At 24.1% G+C, this 19,400-nt stretch overlaps 3 protein-coding genes across 3 annotated transcripts; 1 reads left to right on the top strand and 2 right to left on the bottom strand. All coding sequences in view use genetic code 6, as the record gives it.

Annotated features, from left to right (window-relative positions):
* Positions 1 to 498: 498 nt before the first annotated feature.
* On the top strand, positions 499 to 7,722 carry TTHERM_01156780 (SLEI family protein; the record flags this gene model as incomplete). Its single annotated transcript, XM_001030066.2, has 1 exon — positions 499 to 7,722. One exon carries the CDS (start codon positions 499 to 501, stop codon positions 7,720 to 7,722), a length of 7,224 nt encoding a protein of 2,407 aa, XP_001030066.2.
* Positions 7,723 to 8,713: 991 nt separating this feature from the next.
* TTHERM_01156770 (transmembrane protein, putative) lies at positions 8,714 to 9,547 on the bottom strand (the record flags this gene model as incomplete). Its single annotated transcript, XM_001030065.2, has 4 exons — positions 9,268 to 9,547; positions 9,103 to 9,204; positions 8,974 to 9,042; positions 8,714 to 8,919 (listed from the first exon to the last, which is right to left on the bottom strand). Exons 1-4 carry the CDS (start codon positions 9,470 to 9,472, stop codon positions 8,714 to 8,716), a joined length of 582 nt encoding a protein of 193 aa, XP_001030065.2. The 5' UTR covers positions 9,473 to 9,547.
* A 1,270-nt stretch (positions 9,548 to 10,817) lies between these two features.
* On the bottom strand, positions 10,818 to 17,573 carry TTHERM_01156760 (kinase domain protein). The gene is made up of 15 exons (XM_001030064.3): positions 17,136 to 17,573; positions 16,088 to 16,279; positions 15,975 to 16,030; positions 15,866 to 15,922; positions 15,533 to 15,811; positions 15,339 to 15,368; positions 14,873 to 15,242; positions 14,501 to 14,689; positions 14,385 to 14,443; positions 14,255 to 14,332; positions 13,760 to 14,202; positions 13,086 to 13,175; positions 12,733 to 12,822; positions 10,961 to 11,030; positions 10,818 to 10,903 (listed from the first exon to the last, which is right to left on the bottom strand). Exons 1-15 carry the CDS (start codon positions 17,566 to 17,568, stop codon positions 10,889 to 10,891), a joined length of 2,451 nt encoding a protein of 816 aa, XP_001030064.3. The 5' UTR covers positions 17,569 to 17,573; the 3' UTR covers positions 10,818 to 10,888.
* Between the last annotated feature and the right edge of the window lie 1,827 nt (positions 17,574 to 19,400).

The raw sequence follows: 19,400 nt of genomic DNA, 5'->3' as shown, positions 1-19,400 counted from the left end.
TTTTTATATAAAAGTATTAAGTAGTAAAAATTTATTTTTTACTATTTAAAATATAAAATATTATTATCTTTGCTATCTAAGTATTCTATTGGTAAATTAACATAGCACATATAATTAATTAGTTCTTAGCATTTTGGTTTAATTTGTGCTTACTATGAAATTTTTATATATCCTTTTTCTTGTGTGGCTTGTGATCATTATAAAGAATTCAATGAACTATATTTGATTTTTGGATTACATTAATACTTTTATTTATTCTCAATCTGATCTATCATTTGTTTCTATTGATTATTTCAATTTAGTGAACAAATAAATATCTTTACACAGATAATTCCTGATAATAAAATCTTGTAGAACAAATAAAAGCTTGAAATAGCTCTATCGCAATTTAGTGTTTATAATAATTATCATAAAAAATATCTTTTAAATATCTATTCAAACTAATAAACTAGAATTTAATCAACCAAATCTAATTTAAATATTAGAAAAAGCTGTGGAATGGAAGATAGTCAATCTCTCTGTGATAAGGCTCTTGATTTTTAAAAGTAGAATTTGCTTGAGGAGGCTATTGAATGCTACAAAAAGGTTCTAGAAGTAGACGCTAGCAATGTAGAAGCTCTCTATAATCTTGGCTTAATTCATCAGTCAAAGAAACAGCATGATGAATCTCTCGAGTTTCTTAACAGAGCAATCGAAAAAAATCCCAACTATTTAAATGCCTACATCTGCAAAGCTGAAAATTATTTACAAAAAAAAATGCTTGACGAAGCAGTTGCATGCCTTTAAAAAGCTCTAGAAATAGACCCTAAAAGCGCTAAGGCTCATGAAAGATTAGGTTTTGCTTATAAAAAATAAAATCTTACAAATAAAGCTATATAGTGCTTTAAAAAAGCTATCGAAATAGATCCAAATTTTACAGAAGCTCATCACAACTTAGGATTTGCTTACGAAAGCAAAAACATGATCGATTAAGCTTACGATTGCTATAAGAACATACTTAATATTGATCCTAATTATGTTAATACTTATATCAGCCTAGCTCGTAACTACTATACTGATTATAAAATTGAAGATTCTATCAAATATCTCAAAAAAGCTATAGAAATTGATTAGAATTGTGTAGAAGCTTATGAAAGGCTTGGGTATGTTTACTAGAATACAAGTAAGAAGGAGGAGGCTATCAAGCATTACAAAAAAGCTATTGAAATAGATCCTAAATATTTTAACGCTCAGTTTAATCTAGGGTTACTATACTATGAAGAATAAAAAGATGATGAAGCACTTACTTATTTTCAAAAAGCCATTGAAATTAATCCAAAAAGCCCTGATTCTTATAATAACATAGGACTTGTCTATTATCATAAAAATATGATCACAGAAGCACTTGAGTATTATAAGAAAGCACTTGATGTAGATCCTTAATATCACAAGGCCTACCACAACTCTGCGCTTGCTTATGAAAAATAAAATTTAATATAAAATGCTATTGAAAGTTACAAGAAATCAATAGAAATGAATCCTAAATTTCTTAAATCTCTGACAAATTTGGGAGATCTTTGCATTGAGTAGAATTTGGCAGACGAGGGTATTGAATGCTTCAAAAAAATAATTTAAATCGATCCATATAGTCATTACGATCATTTTTAGTTAGCCTTTTTATATCAAGATAAAGATATGAATGAAGAAGCTGTCAAAACATATAAAAAAGTTATAGAGCTAAATCCAGAGTATACTAATGCCTATCTTAACTTAGGTATAATTTACTCTGACTAAAAAATGTTTGATGAAGCTCAATCCTGTTTTAAAAAAGCCATTCAAGTAGATCCAAATTATTATAAAGCTTATTATAGAAGTGCAGAAGTTTATGAATTATAAGGAAATACTACTGAAGCTATTGAATGCTACAAAAAAGCAATAGAAATAAACCCAAAATACACCTACTCTTATGTTAGTTTGGCAATGCTATAAACAATTTTGAAAAACTATGATGAAGCAATTGCTTGCTATCAAAATGTATTAGCAATCGAGGAGAATAATTTAAGTGCCCTAAACAATTTAGGATACATTTATTACTTGAAAAATATGTATGATGAGGCCTTAGATTACTTTAAAAAAAGATTATAGCTTGATACAACTGATTACTTAATTTACTACAACTTAGGAGCAACATATGAATCAAAAAATATGCTAGAAGAAGCCTTGGAATATTACAAGAAAACTGAAGAGATGAACCCAAATCACATTACTACTTTTATAAGACAAGGAAATGCTTATTCTTAAAAGAACATGTAATCTGAAGCTTTTGAATGTTACAATAAAGTTAATGATAGCAATTTGAGCACCCTATTTGAAGATGAGCTTTTTGTTTAAACTAATATGATAAAAGAGTGTATCAAATGCTATGAAAAGACTATATAGCTGAATCCAAAATATACTTAAGCTTTCTGTAACTTAGGACAGCTTAACTAGGCTATCAAGTAGATGGAAGAGGCTATTCGTTTCTATTTAGCAGCAATCGAGTTAGATCCAAAATGCATAAAATCTTATCTTGGATTGGGTAGCATCTATTCTGCTAAAGGAATCAATGAAAAAGCTCTTGAATGCTTTTCTAAAGCTGAAGAAATTGATGCTAATAATGCTGCAATATTCAATGGCATTGGATTTATGTATTATACTTAGAAAAGTTATGATTAAGCTATTGAAAATTTTAACAAAGCCTTAGAAATAAATCCAAACTATGAATTAGCAATTTACTACACCGGGCTTGTGTATCAATAAAAAAACCAAAACGATAAAGCACTTGAGTGTTATTAAAAAGTTCTTTAAATAAAACCAAATGATAAAAAGGCAAAAGTAAGAATTTTTTAAATAAATTAAAAAAATCAATAGGAAGATAAAACTCCAAAAACTGCAAAGGAATTTTATTAATAAGGTTACAAATATTACATTTAGTTGAAGGATGAATAATCAATAGAATGCTTATAAAAAGCTCTAGAGTTAGATCCAAACTATTATGAAGCCTATGACAAATTAGGCCTTATTTACAAAGAGAAAAAGATGTTTGATGAAGCTATTGTTAACTATAAAAAAGTTTTAGAAATAAACCCTGATTGTTTAGATATTATAAAGACAGTTATGAATATTTACTTGGATAGAAAAATGCTCGATGAAGCTAAAGCCTTCTATGATGAAGTACCCAAAAATTTAGATACTTACTATGAATTTGCTGACGTGTACAAATCTCAAAATATGTTTGAAGAATCAGTTACAAATTATAAGAAAGTACTTGAATTAGACCCTAATGACATTGATGCACATATTTTGCTAGGAAGTCTCTACTTAAACAAGCCTGATTATGAGAAGGCGCTTGAGTGCTACTAAAATATTTTAAATATAGATTCTAAACAGGCAGTTGCTTACAATAATATGGGTCTTGTCTATTTCAGATAAAATATCGATGATTAGGCACTAGAATATTTCAACAAAGCTCTTGAAGTGAATCCAAAATATGAGCTATCTATTTACAACTCAGGCTTGGTTTATGAAAAGAAAAATTAAAAAGATAAAGCTCTTGAGTTATATAACCAAGTACTTGCTATAAACCCAACTGAAAAGAAAACTTTAGCAAGAATGGAGATATTAAAAAAGAAAGAATAAGAGTAAGAGTAAAAACTTGAAACTGCCAAGGATTATCTTGATTAAGGATTTAAGTATTACAATTAAATGAAGGATGAAGAGTCCATAAACTGTTACAAAAAAGCCTTAGAATTGGACCTAAATTACTTTTAAGCATATGAAAAATTAGGTCTACTGCACAAAACTAATAAAAAATTTGATGAAGCAGTTGAAAATTACAAAAAAGCTATTGAAATCAATCCTAAATGCTTCAGTGCTATGAAAGCTGTGATGAATCTATATTTGGACAAAAAAATGATTAAAGAAGCTTAGGAATTTTGCGAATTCGTTCCAAAATGCACTGAAGCTTATTATGAATTAGGAAGAACATATGAAGAGTAAAATATGCTTGATGACGCTATAGTAAATTATAAAAAAGCAATATAATTAGACCCTAGTCATATTAACTCCTACATTTATTTAGGAAATTCTTATTTAGACAAATTGCAATTTGATTTAGCTCTTGATTCCTATAAAAAAATAATAGAAATAGATCCTAAAAAAGCTGTTGCTTATAACAATGTTGGAGTTGTCTATAACAAGTAAGGATTGTATGATGCAGCGCTTGAATATTATAAAAAGGCTCTTGATGTCGATCCTCATTACGAATTAGCCCTTTTCAACAGCGGATTGGTTTATGAAAAAAAAGGAGAATAAGATAAAGCTCTTGAATTCTTTTATAAAACATTAGAAATAAATCCCACTGAAAAAAAATCTCTTAATAGAATAAAGGTGATCTAACAAAACAAGCAAACTTCAAAAGATGATAAAGAGTTTAGTCTTTTTAAAGATATATTTAAAAAAGATAAAAAGAAAGTTCTTTCAACAGCAGACGATTATTATTATGAAGGCTTTGACTACTATTAATAATAGAATGATGACAAAGCCATAGAATGTCTGAAAAAAGCTTTAGAAATAGACCCAAATTTCTATGAAGCATATGATAAACTTGGTTTAGTTTATAAAGAAAAAAAGATGTTTGACGAATCTATTACCCACTACAAAAAAGCATTCGAACTCAACCCAAAATTTTATTCTGCTATGGAGACAGTGATGAACATGTATTTAGATAAAAAAATGATTAAAGAAGCTAAAGAATTCTCTGAATAAGTTCCTAAAAACCTTGATGCTTATTATAAATTAGCAAAAGTTTACTAAGATCAAAATATGCTTGATGAATCTATTGTCTACTATAAAAAAGTACTTGAGTTAGACTCTAAATACATTAATGCTTATATCTAATTAGGCAACGCTTATTTAGATAAACCGTTATACGATTAAGCCATGGAGTGCTATTAAAAAATAATAGAAATAGACTCAAAAGAACCAGTCGCGTATAATAATATAGGCCTTATATATTTAAGATAAAACATGCTAGACGAGGCACTTGAATAATTCAATAAAGCTATAGAAGCAGACCCTGAATATGAGTTATCTATATACAATTCAGGGCTGGTTTATGAAAAAAAACATTAGAAAGATAAGGCTCTTGAATGCTATAATAGAGCTCTTGAAATCAATCCAGCTCATAAGAATACATTAAGCAGACTAAATAAACTGAAAAAGAAAACTGGAAAATAAGCTTAAGGAACTGACAAAGAAGAGTAGTAGGAGAAAAATCTTTAAACTGCTAAAGATTACTATGAAGAAGGGTATAAATATTACACTGAATTGAATGATGATGAATCAATCAAGTGCTTAAATAAGGCTATTGAATTAGATCCAAACTACTCTGAAGCCTACGACAAACTAGGTCTTGTATTAAAAGCAAATAGAAAGTATGAAGAAGCTATTTAATCTTACAAAAAAGCTATAGAAGTAAATCCTAAGTGCTTTGCTGCTATGGAAGCAGTGATGAATTATTATTTGGATAGAAAAATGATAAACGAGGCTAAAGAGTTCTACGACTATGTGCCTAAATGCGTTGAAACTCATTATCATTTGGGAAGGGTTTACTAAGACTAAAATATGCTTGATGAAGCTATAGGAAGCTACTAAAGAGCAATTGAATTAGACTCAAAGTATATTAATGCTTACATTCAATTAGGTAACGCTTATCTAGATAAACCTATGTTTGACCAAGCACTTGAAACATATAAGAAAATATTAGAAATTGATCCTCAAAAACCAGTGGCCTATAATAATATAGGGCTAGTTTATTTCGATTAAAATATGAATGATGAAGCTCTTGAATAATTTAACAAAGCTTTAGAAATTAATCCGAAATATGAATTATCACTTTACAACTCTGGACTTGTTTACGAAAGAAAAAATTAAACAGACAAAGCTCTTGAGTGTTACAATAAAGTTCTTGAAATCAACCCTACTGAATCTAGATCCCTTGCAAGAAAAAGAGCTCTATAGAAAAAGAATAATTCTTCAAATAACGGATTTGACTTCCTTGACGATTTACAAAATAAATTTGGTTCTAGCAACAAATCAACTGCAGAGTAACAATATAGCTAAGCTTTCCTTTATTATATGCAAATGGAAGATGATAAATCAATAGAATGCCTAAAAAAAGCTATTGAAATAGATCCAAACTATTATGCAGCTTATGAAAGGTTAGGTTTTGTCTACTCATAATAGAAAAAGTTTGATGAGGCTATAGAATTTTACTAAAAAGGAATTAAAGTTAATCCAAAAGGAATGGAATGCATTCGTAGTTTAGTGAAAATATACTAAGATAAATTTATGGTAAATGAAGCAAAGGAATTTTTCAATCAAATTCCTAAATGCTTAGAAACTTACTATGAACTAGCAACTATTTATTCAGAATGTAAAATGACCGAAGAAGCTATTGATTACTTCTAAAAAGCTATAGAACTAGATCCTCTTTATATCAATGCTTACATCGAACTAGGTAATTTACACTTAGGTAAAGCAGAATACGATTAAGCACTCGAATGCTACCAAAAAATAATACAAATAAATCCTCAAAAAGCAGTAGCTTATAATAATATAGGACTTGTACATTACAAGTAGAAAATGGATGACAAAGCAATCGAGTACTACAATAAAGCTCTAGAACTGGACCCTAATTATGACCTCTCCTATTACAATTCTGGTTTAGTTTATGAGTAAAAAAAGGATTTTGACAAAGCTCTTGAATGCTATAAAAAAGTTCTTAAAATAAACCCAAAAGACAAGAAAACTCTTAATAGAATTAACCTAATAAAAAAGAATAATGGAGACAAAATAGATAACTAAACCAAAGAGGATGAAGTATCAGAGCCAGAAGATTATGATGATGATTATGAAGATGGCGATGAATAAAAGAAAGATCTTTAAACTGCAGAAGACTATTACAATCAAGGTTTTAAATATTATAATTAGATGAAGGATTAGGAATGCATAAAGTGCTTAAAAAAAGCTATTGAAATCGATCCAAAGTATTCTGAGGCTTATGATAAACTCGGTTTAGTTTATGAAGAAAATGAACAATTTGAAGAGGCAATTGAATGCTACAAAAAAGCCATTGAACATAAACCCAATAGTTTAGATTCTATAAGTGCTTTAATGACTCTATATATAAATTAAAAAATGACTGAGGAAGCTAAAGAGTTTTATAATTCAGTTTAGTAATCTGCTGATATTTACTATGAATTAGCTAGAGTATATGAAGATAAAAGTATGGTTGATGAAGCTATTTCTAGCCATAAAAAGGCGATTGAACTAGATCCTAAGTATGTAAATTCTTACATATAATTAGGTAACATCTATTCAGACAAAGCCTCTTATGAGCAAGCCACTGAATACTATTAAAAGATTTTAGAAATTGAACCTAATAATGAAATAGCATATAATAACATAGGACTTATTTACTATGATCAAGGAAAGAATGATTAAGCACTTGAACAATACAACAAAGCTCTTGAAATAAATCCTAAATACGAGTTATCTCTTTACAATTCAGGGCTTGTTTACGAGAAAAAAGACTAATATGAAAAAGCCCTTGAGTTCTATAATAAAGTTCTTTCAATTAATCCTACAGAAAGGAGATCACTAAATAGAATAAAATTGATGAAGGAAAATAAAAAAATCTGAAATGAAAACTTAATATACCATCAAACTTCATTAATTAAGGTTTAAAACTCCCCTGATTTTATGTTTTATTGAGGGTCTTAATCTAGAAAATCTTAGTAAGAGGCTTTAATATAAATAATCCTTAATTAATAAGGAATGACAGTATATATTATATATAAAAATTATAAATTATTTGGCATGCAATTTGCATTTATAATTCTATGCATTCTTTTTTTTAAATTTAATCTTTTTTAATTTGATTCATTTCCCTAATTTTGCTAAAAAATATAAATTTTATATTATTAATTCACTTATTTTTAAAAAATATATTTTCACTAAAATAATTCATTAAAAACAATCATTAAAAAACATTTTTAAAATAAAGAATGAAAATTTTAATTTATTTAAATAAATTTTTCTTAGTTTCTTTCTTATAAAACTCTAATTTAAAATATTTTAAATTTTTCTTATCAAATAAATAAACTCCTTACAAAAAATATTTAAAAATTAAAAAAAATTTACATTTAAAATGCATTTCAAGATTTTATTTGAGCAAATAATTATTGATCTTTATTTGTTTTTTCTATTTTTCAAAATACTAATTTTCTTACTGTTGCTTCAGCAAAAAATATTTAAATTTAACTTTTAATTTTACACAAATACTCAAAATAATGATCATAATTTAATCTTTTATAAAATATACCTCATTCATTTTTATGCAAATTATAAATTACATAAATTATAAAAATAAATAAAGTCTATTTTATTAAAGCTCTAACTATTAATTTAATCTAAAATATCTCATATAGCTTAGTCGATAACCTTTATTTAACTATATAGTTTCAATTATTATCTATGATATTACTTATTCCTAATATCTTTTGAGCCAAAAATCTTTTACTTTTTGAGAAAAATGACCTCATTTTTATAACATATTTGGCTTTCTTTTATGTGTTTCTTTATTTAAAAAATATTCTAAATGATATATTCTAAGAATTAATTTATTATTACTTCATAATTATTTATCTTGCTTATATTTTCTACTATTTTATCTGCCTATTTTAGTTTTAGCTCCATATTTGCTATCATTATTCTTCATAATTAGTTTATTAATTTCTTTTTTATTTTATTTATCTTTTTTATGATGCTTATTTCCTTCTTTTTCATGCTTTGTTTACTCTAGATTATTATCATTTTCAGTCTCTCCATTTAAATATGCTTAGTTTTCAATATAATTATTGAAGCTAATTTAATAAATAAATAAATAATTACATTAAGTTTCATCAACTTGATCTTAAACTACTTCGCCAATACTGCTACTAGTCTGACCAAGATCATTAGCTTTTAATTTAATAAACAAAATATAAGTAGAGTTAATTATTTTAAAAAGATAATTATTACCAACATTATTAATACCCTAACCTAACTAATTGCCTGCTTAACCTAAATTTCCAACAGAATCACCTACATTTCCAAAGACATCTCCAACAGCTTTAGTCCCATCTTTTAATTAAAAAGTTTGTGTACTTCAATTCATAGTATTTTTTAGTGTATGCAAATGATTACCTTATCTTGCTTATCCAATATTATCTTAAATATTGTTTTCTTCAGAATCATCCTATGAACTACTTTCAGAAGATTTATTTTCGTTTGCAGATGCTGTACTATTAGTTGCAGTTGGTTAATCATCTTTCTTTTTATAGCTTCTAGCTCCTAATGAAGAAGTAAATATTAAAGAAAGTGCAATAATAAAAATTAAAGTGATTCTCATATTTCTTAATTTATTGAAAGATATTATTGCTTTTAACTGGTATATGTTTTTCAAAATATAGTAATCAAAAACTATAAAATAAATTATACCGTTTTTACTTTGATTATATTAATTGATGAAATTTATTAATAAAAAGTATATTAAATATTATTAAAATCTAGTTTAATGTAAACATAATTCATTTATATTAAAATCTAGTTTAGTGTAAAATCATTAATTTAGTTAGTGCAAATATCATTTTATGAAAATTTTTATAAAATGAAAATAAATTTAAACAAAGTAAGTAAATTACTTTAAATTTTAAAAATTAATTCCTACATTTATATTTTAAGCTTATAAATTGATGCTATATCCATACAGATTCGCTCTGAAGATATGTATAATTACTCAAACTTATTATGAAAATATATTAATTATCAATTTAACTTGGTAATTAAATTTAAAATATAATCTAATTATCCAATCGTGCTTTAAAAAATACATAAATAAGTAAAAAATTAAGATTTTATTTAATTTATACACAAATAATTAATTTATTTATATTATGTAAAACATTTGAAATATGCCCTTTTTTTTTTGCTTTACTCATTTTATTTACTAGATTAGAAATTTATGGGTAAAGTTAAAAAAACTAATAAAAAATACTTAAATTTAACAAGATTTAGAGTAAATCTTTTAATTTTTTCTTAATGTCTATTTGTAACATTAAAAATTATTAAAAAAGTTAAATTCAGATAATTATTCTATTGTTAGTTACTCCATTTCTAAAATTGAATAAAAAATTAAATATTCAATCTAGTTTTTGATTGGATTATAAATTTGCAATAGGATAATTAATTATCGTAAGTTTCTTATTTAAACCAATCATAATTAATTCTTATTTAATAGGTATTTGAAAAAAATTCTTAGGTATAGACCACACATTTTATAATGATGAATATGAAGATAAAGATTAGATAAAATTAAATATTATTTTTAATAATTTTGAAATAGTTTTCTGAAAATAAAAGCTATTTTATAATTTTTAATTAAATAATGAGAGAGAAGTAATTATAACCATAAATAATTAAATTGCCATAAATATATAAAATAATAATAGTTATTGTTTGACATATTTAAACCGATATTGAAAGTGACTGATAATTATATTTCTAATAAATTATATCTATTAATAACATCAGCTCATATGTATATAAATAAAATATTTTCAGATATTTCAGATTAGATTTAAACAAAGTTATTAGGGTATCAATCAATCTATAAGTAAAAATCATTATCTAATTAATCAATACATTTATAAAAAACAAAATAAAAAATAAATATTTTAATGAAACATAATTATTTATGTAGAGTTTAATTTTTTAATATATAAATTATTAAAGTTCAGGTTTGTTATATTTAACTTTTCGCTGATTGTCAATAGATAGTTATCTATTTTATTAGTTTAAATAAATCAATTTTTTATGAATTTAACTAATTATATTTTACCTTAGCTTATAATTAATTTTCTAGAAATTTCTTTAGTTAAATTTTCGCATCATAATCTAAACCACAGTATCTAATAAACATTTTTAAAGAAATAAATAATTAATTAATAGTTTTAAGATTATAACTAAGAATTTTTAATTATTTTCATAACTGAAAAATTATTGAAAATTATTTTATATTTTTATAAATATAATTATGTTTTAAATAAATCTAGTAATGATAAAAAAAGTTAATTATGCTTAAAGTGCATAGATTTTGTGTTTTTATGTTTCTATGTTTTTATGTTTCTATGTTTCAATGTTTTAGTGTTGTTTCAAATGTTTATAAAAAAAATAATATAAGTATAAATATATATAATTATTATTAAATATCTTATTTAAGATGTATTCTGAGTGCATATTTATGTGCGAGTATTTCTATTCTATTCTGCACCAATTTTATTCCCACTTGAATTATAAGAATAAATAAACGAATTAAATAAATATGGAGGAGAAAGGATGGTAAAAAACTATGGCTTTCGTTAGTATTATAGTTGTGTTGTGATGAGTAAGTAAAGAAATTCGTTATATTTTATTTGGTTAGTAAGTTAGTAAGTAAATAAATGAATAAGCAAGTTAGTAAATGACAAGCTGGCTTAATTAGCTAATAACTAAGTCAAAAGCTTAAAATAATCAATATTTAGTTTATCAATCAATCAATTAAATTTTTACTATAAAGAAAGCGTCAAAGTTGTGATATTCTTGCACTAGGCTATTCCTGTGCCTAAATCTTTTGCACCCTCTGCACCAATATTATTGTATCTTGAAATATAAGAATAAATAACGAATTAAATAAATATGGAGGAGAAAGGATGGTAAAAAACTATGGCTTCGTTAGTATTTTAGTTGTGTTGTGATGAGTAAGTAAAGAAATTCGTTATATTTTATTTGGTTAGTAAGTTAGTAAGTAAATAAATGAATAAGCAAGTTAGTAAATGACAAGCTGGTTTAATTAGCTAATAACTAAGTCAAAAGCTTAAAATAATCAATATTTAGTTTATCAATCAATCAATTAAATTTTTACTATAAATCAAGCGTCAAAGTTGTGATATTCTTGCACTAGGCTATTCCTGTGCCTAAATCTTTTGCACCCTCTGCACCAATATTATTGTATCTTGAAATATAAGAATAAATAACGAATTAAATAAATATGGAGGAGAAAGGATGGTAAAAAACTATGGCTTTCGTTAGTATTTTAGTTGTGTTGTGATGAGTAAGTAAAGAAATTCGTTATATTTTATTTGGTTAGTAAGTTAGTAAGTAAATAAATGAATAAGCAAGTTAGTAAATGACAAGCTGGCTTAATTAGCTAATAACTAAGTCAAAAGCTTAAAATAATCAATATTTAGTTTATCAATCAATCAATCAATTAAATTTTTACTATAAATAAAGCGTCAAAGTTGTGATATTCTTGCACTAGGCTATTCCTGTGCCTAAATCTTTTGCACCTTTTGCACCAATTTTATTTTCTCTTGAAATATAAGAATAAATAACGAATTAAATAAATATGGAGGAGAAAGGATGGTAAAAAACTATGGCTTTCGTTAGTATTTTAGTTGTGTTGTGATGAGTAAGTAAAGAAATTTGTTATATTTTATTTGGTTAGTAAGTTAGTAAGTAAATAAATGAATAAGCAAGTTAGTAAATGACAAGCTGGTTTAATTAGCTAATAACTAAGTCAAAAGCTTAAAATAATCAATATTTAGTTTATCAATCAATCAATTAAATTTTTACCTTAAGTTAAGTGTCAAAGTTGTGATATACTTGCACTAGGCTATTCCTGTGCCTAAATCTTTTGCACCCCCTTCACCAATATAATTCCAACTTGAAATATAAGAATAAATAACGAATTAAATAAATATGGAGGAGAAAGGATGGTAAAAAACTATGGCTTTCGTTAGTATTATAGTTGTGTTGTGATGAGTAAGTAAAGAAATTCGTTATATTTTATTTGGTTAGTAAGTTAGTAAGTAAATAAATGAATAAGCAAGTTATTAAATGACAAGGTGGCTTAATTAGATAATAACTAAGTCAAAAGCTTAAAATAATCAATATTTAGTTTATCAATCAATCAATTAAATTTTTACTATAAATCAAGCGTCAAAGTTGTGATATTCTTGCACTAGGCTATTCCTGTGCCTAAATCTTTTGCACCCTCTGCACCAATATTATTGTATCTTGAAATATAAGAATAAATAACGAATTAAATAAAAATGGAGGAGAAATGATGGTAAAAAACTATGGCTTTCGTTAGTATTATAGTTGTGTTGTGATGAGTAAGTAAAGAAATTCGTTATATTTTATTTGGTTAGTAATTTAGTAAGTAAATAAATTAATAAGCAATTAAGTAAAAGACAAGCACACAATTATCAATTAGTTCTAAAAAAAAGTTTTCTTAACAACTTTAATTTATTTTTAATTAGTGGGCAAAATTTTATACCAATTTTTAACTATTTTTAGTTCTAACTCAATTTAATGCCATTTTTTTACATATAAAATATTTTTCAATTTTATTTACCACCTCAATATCAATAAATTTTATTAATAAACAAAATGATAAAGTTTATTTTTTCTTGTAAATTGTAATAATTTATAAGAATTTTATCTTTAATTTTTTATAGAAAGGAATTATTCATCATCTATGATTAAAATTAAATGTTTCTTAATTTCTATGAAAAAGTATAAACTGTTAATTAAGTCTTATATTCGAATTCTTAAATGATATTTTATTTATAATTTAAATTAATTTTAATATAATTACTTTAAATATATTTCAACAACTTGAAATTCTGTAATTTTATATAATTCCTTCATACTAATTATCAGTATTTTCTTGATGTCTTAAATTGGAATTTAATTTTAAGAAATTAATGGTGCAACAGATCCTATGTTTACAGTCTCAACATTTTATATAGGACCTAAATAATCCTATGATAAAATTTTTTTCATCTTATTTTAGTTTGATTTGAATTAGTTTGTATTTTATTCAACAATAGTAGAAAGAGACGCTCTGTTTACTCTTTCCCAGACAACTAAGAGTTTAATAAATTTAAATATTTCAGAGTTTCGCTTAATATTTATGTTATTAAAAGGCTCATTTTATTATTCAAAAGCCATACTTGGGAATGTAATTCCTACTATTTCATTTAAAATTAAGTAATTGTCAAGCAAAGATAATAGTAATCCTACTGAGTAAGAATCAGACTGAAAAAAAAAATTAGTATATTTATTTATAAGTAACTATAACAATAATTACTTTTTTAGAATATATTTTATTTTAATCATCTTCTTTAGCTATAATTTCAGGTGCACTGTACGTCATATTTCCTACCATCTAAAAATATATTAAAATCTCTTGATTTTTACATAGTAACTAAAAAGTTTACACATTATACTTCAATTTATTCACAATCTTTTCCAAGTTAAACTGATAATCCAAAATCGCCTAATATTAAAATGATTAACTTATTTTTAAAAATTAAAAAATATCAGTGTTAATTACACAGTTTGATTTCAAGTTGATTGCCATCCAAACAAACCAAAAAATTTTCAGGTTTAATATCTCTATGAATAATATTGAAACAATGAATATAATTGACAGAGTCAATTATTTAGAGTGCAATATTCAGTTTTTATTCATCACTAAATTCTCCTTCTTTTGTTTATCTTTCGAGATAATCTTAGAGTGAACCTTTTTTACAATAAATGATATAATAAAATTATTATAAATATAAAAACCTCAATAATAAATGCATAATTTATCACTTATTATTAATATGCTACTAAAATACTTTAAGTGGTGTATTTAAAATTAAGATTTAATTTAATAAAAAACTAAAATAAAAATTTTATAAATTGAAATATAAAAATTTACATGAACACTTTTCTAATTCGAAAACTACATATTTTTCAGGTGCTGTAGCTTTTTCTATGACATAATGGTCATATAGCTAGACTACTAATGGAGTTTTCAACTATTACATTATTCTAATTTCATTTTAAATTTCTTAATCATTTACAATCTTTTGTATTTTTAATGCTATTTCCTTGTTGTTCAAGTTAACTTTTTTAGTAGATAATACCATACCAAAGCTTCCAAAATTAAGAATTTGGAAATTATTTACATATTTATTATTTTCAAATAGACTTTGTAATAGTTTAGATAGTATTTCTTTATTTACAAATTGTTTTTCAGTATCTTTTTTCTTTATTTTTTAATCTGTGTTATCAAGCAATATCTGTGCCTATTTTTCAAATTAAATTTGCTTAGAAAAAAAATTATTATCAAACTTAAAATTAATAATTTAGAATGTAAAAAATTAATATGATTATGTTTTTACCATATATTATGATTACTACGGAATTTGTTCCTATCATTAAAAAAATAATAGTTAATATTTGTTGTCTAAACTTATATTTAATATATTTTTAATATTTTAAAAACTATTCACAGATATTTAATGTAATATATTATCTTTTAATTGTTTTTTAATGGAAAATTATTTATAATAATAATGATAAATGCATTTATTACTTTTAATATCATAGACCTGAGTATGAATTTCAGTGGTTATCCATGAAGATTAATAAGCTCATAAAGTAGGTCTCCTGAACTTTTCCTTTCTAAATAATTTGGTTTTAAGCAAATCTCAGCTATTTTATAAATATTAGACTTTCTATCAATCTAATATTTCGAAGCTATTGCTTTTCCTTTATGAATTTCTGCCTTTGTATCCAAGTCAATCCAATTATCATTTAGCACATTCAGATTATCTAGCTCAAGTAAAACTAGCCCTAGAGAAAAGATGTCCGACTTTTAAGCATTAAAATTAAATTAATAATTTAAAGATTAGTTTTATTTAAAAACCTGAATTCTTGATTATCCCTTTTCTACCTCAGGAGCGAAGTAAGCATCAGTTCCTTTCTATAAATTAAAATGATGTAAGATTAATTTTAAATAATATTTCTATGTTTACCTTTGATAGATAATGGCTTTTCGATTTTGTTACTGCAGATGCAAAACCTAAATCACCTTTAGTTTTAATAATTTTTTAAATTGATAAATTTAGTGATAATTAAAATTTTTTACAGAGCTTGATGGTAAATCCATAAGTTTGAGAAGGGGAAACTAGGAAATTGTGAGGTTTGATATCCCTGTGCATGATATTTTTGACATGAAGGTTATTCAATCCTTCTAACATTTGAATAGCTATTACTTCCTTTATTTCATTAGGAGGTGACTATGTATTTCTGAAAAAATCGAAGAGCTGTTTAAGATTTTCTATTTATAAAATACAAATATTTTTATTAGTTAATAAATAATAGAAAAGTATTCAAAAAGTTTTGTTATTTGAAATTAAAAGTTGAATGAAAACATTTTTAAAAATAAATTAAAATTAATAATCAATTTTATTAAATTTAATTAAATAATTGAAACTAATTTTCTTTACATCTTAATATATTTTTTATTAAATTAAATAATTAATCATTTTTTTTTAATTAATATTTAATTAAATTATTTAAAAATAAATAATTAAATAATTAAATTAAATTAGAAAAAGTTTGATTTATTTTAAATTAAAATATAAAAACTATTATTAAATTATTTAATTCAAAAAATTTTTAAAGAAATATTTATTTAATTTAATTTATATAAATTTTATTCATTAAATATTGTCAATTATTAAAAATAAAATTTAATATTTTATAAAATTAAATTTCTAATTGTTATAATGGGGGAATAGATTATAAAATTTTGATTAATTAATCTTCTAGAAGGTTTAATTAAGAAACCTTATAAAATTCAATGAAAATTTAATTAAAAAAAACCTTATTTGTGGTATTTGTGGGGTATTTTAAAAATTAAAAGTAATAAAATTTTATAAAATAAACAATTTCTATTATATTTTCAAAATTAATTAATTAAATCAGCTTAGCGCAAATCTATTCTTTCTAAAAAATTAATCAAATCCAAAGATACTTAGAAACAAATCAACTTTTTTAAAATGGCGGAACTTCAATTATTATAAAAGTGATAAAAAAAATAATATTGTTTCATATTTTAAGATATTCTTCATAGTTTTTAAAAAAAATGGGGAGACTAAAAAAAAATGGATGAAAATTATAATGTTGATTACACTTGCAAAGCTCCATTTCCATCACAAAAAAGGATTTCTCTTCTGTTAAGATGGTTTTTTCGTTACCTTCTTCATCCTCTTCTACATCTTCTTCCATTAAATAGAAGCAATCATAGACATTTACCAAAAAATCAGATTAGCCAAACTTTTGAAGCATTTCATATTCTTTTTTAATAGATTCGATTCCATTCGCATCCTCTTAGTTCGTAGATGTTAGGAATTTAAGCGCAACAATACGATTTTCTTAAGTGTTCTTAGCTTTCAAGACAAGAGCGTAAGCACCACTACTTAAGTACTCCAAATCTTAGAAATATTTTTTCTAGCTGAACATCAATTTGATTATTTCTTTCAAATTTACCTTTTGAATCTGGCAATCCTTGGGGATTTTCACTGAGATTGTTTTGAGTAATTAGCTTTATAATGCTTTGGACATTTTTGCTATTGATTAACGCTTTGCGATTAGGGGGGTTGACTGGGTTATTAACTTACTAAGAGTAGGCTGAGAGGTTTGCTTTTTAACTAAAAACTGGTGTTTTTATTTTAATGTGAAACTATTTATGCAAAAGTGACTTTGAGTGTCACTATTTATAGAGCTTAATTCAAAGAAATTTGATTAATTTAGCCAATAAAAAAGAAGATTTAATTATTTTTCAAATATACTAACATCTCTTCAATTATATCGTTAAATATTAACATGGAAACAAATCAAAATATAATAAAATAAGAAATTGAATAAATATGTTAAAATAAACTTTATTAAATATAAATTAATATTTATTTTTATTTTAAAAAGAATGAATCATTTTTCAAAATAAAACAGATAAAAATTAAATTATTTTAAGTATTAAAATTTACATATTCATTACATAGAAATAAAAATTTGAGTATCTAATTCGAAAAAAATATGAAAGCCTTAAAGAAACTCAATGATAGTTATTACTATTTAATGGGCTAATTACTAATTGTTTTACTCTATTGTAGGCATTATAGCTTTTAACTTAGACTTATAACGTAGAGTTGATAGAAATTTATTAGCTAAACATCTGCATACTTAGATTAGTTTCTTTCTGCTCTTTATGTCTTTGATTACTTTGGTGGAATGAAATTTCAGGCTAAAATTTAAAAATTAAGTGAATGAATGAGTGAATAAAATTAATTAATTAATTGAAAAACACTTTTATTTTCATACAATAGCATCTATCTGTATTTTAATAATTGATCATAAGGAAAAAGTCTTAACTTATTTCTCAATATACTAACATCTTTTGAAATTTTATTTTTTATTTCGCAAAAGCAACAAGAAGTTTAATGTAGTCTATAAATATTTTCATTTTTCCTTTTAGAAAGTTCATAATAAATCTTTTCGAAAACAACAAACAAATTTATTAGATTTTTTCTCTTTGAATTACATTTTTTTTAAAAAAATCCTAAATATGTACATGAATATTAAAATTTATTTTATTGGCTGTTCTATTTAAATATATCAAAATGAAATTTACTTCACTTTTAAACACATTGAGGTAAATTAAATTACAAGATACAGACAAATAGATATTATTATCTTAATCATATTTCTTCTCTAACATATATTCTAATTAAATTATAGATGGCTGAATATCTTCAGACCTCAATATTTTTATGCAAATACATTACTCGCAACTTGGATTATTAAAATTATTGTTGTTTTTCTAAAAGCCATAAACTTGTTAGGAATTTCAAATACTTAAAAAAATTATTTCATTTTTAAATATATTTTTTCGTTATATCCCTACAAGAATAAAGAAAGTATGTAGAAAAATTTGATATTCACCACAATTATATATAGAGCCTTAAGGTAGGTACTGCCTTTTTCAAGGCTATATCCACGAATAAGGCACTTTTTTTTAGGCAAAAAAGATACTTAGGGAATGCCTTAATTAATGAGCATTTACAGTATATGCTATTAAAAGGAAAAGGCACGATTTTAAATTAAAAATCCTACTATTTTTTTTAAACAATAGAAAATTATTTAATTCTATATGAAAAATTATGTATACATTTATCAATGATTTATGATATATAAATAATGAGTAGCTAACTCTTTTACTAAAATTAGAATCTGGTAAATAATATTAAATTATTTACAAAAGCTTTTTATCATCAATTATTTTCTTCTAATTAAAAAAAATTGTCTCATCTGGTAATAATTAAACCTCAGGTAATAGACAGAGAAAAAAATAAATACTGAATGAAAAATTTATATTTTTTAATAAATACTTTACAAAT

This window comes from Tetrahymena thermophila (genome assembly GCF_000189635.1).
Source record: "Tetrahymena thermophila SB210 genomic scaffold scf_8254472, whole genome shotgun sequence".
Taxonomy (NCBI): domain Eukaryota; phylum Ciliophora; class Oligohymenophorea; order Hymenostomatida; family Tetrahymenidae; genus Tetrahymena; species Tetrahymena thermophila.
The sequence above is the reverse complement of the archived record's forward strand: the minus strand, read 5'-3'. Positions and strand labels throughout refer to the sequence as shown.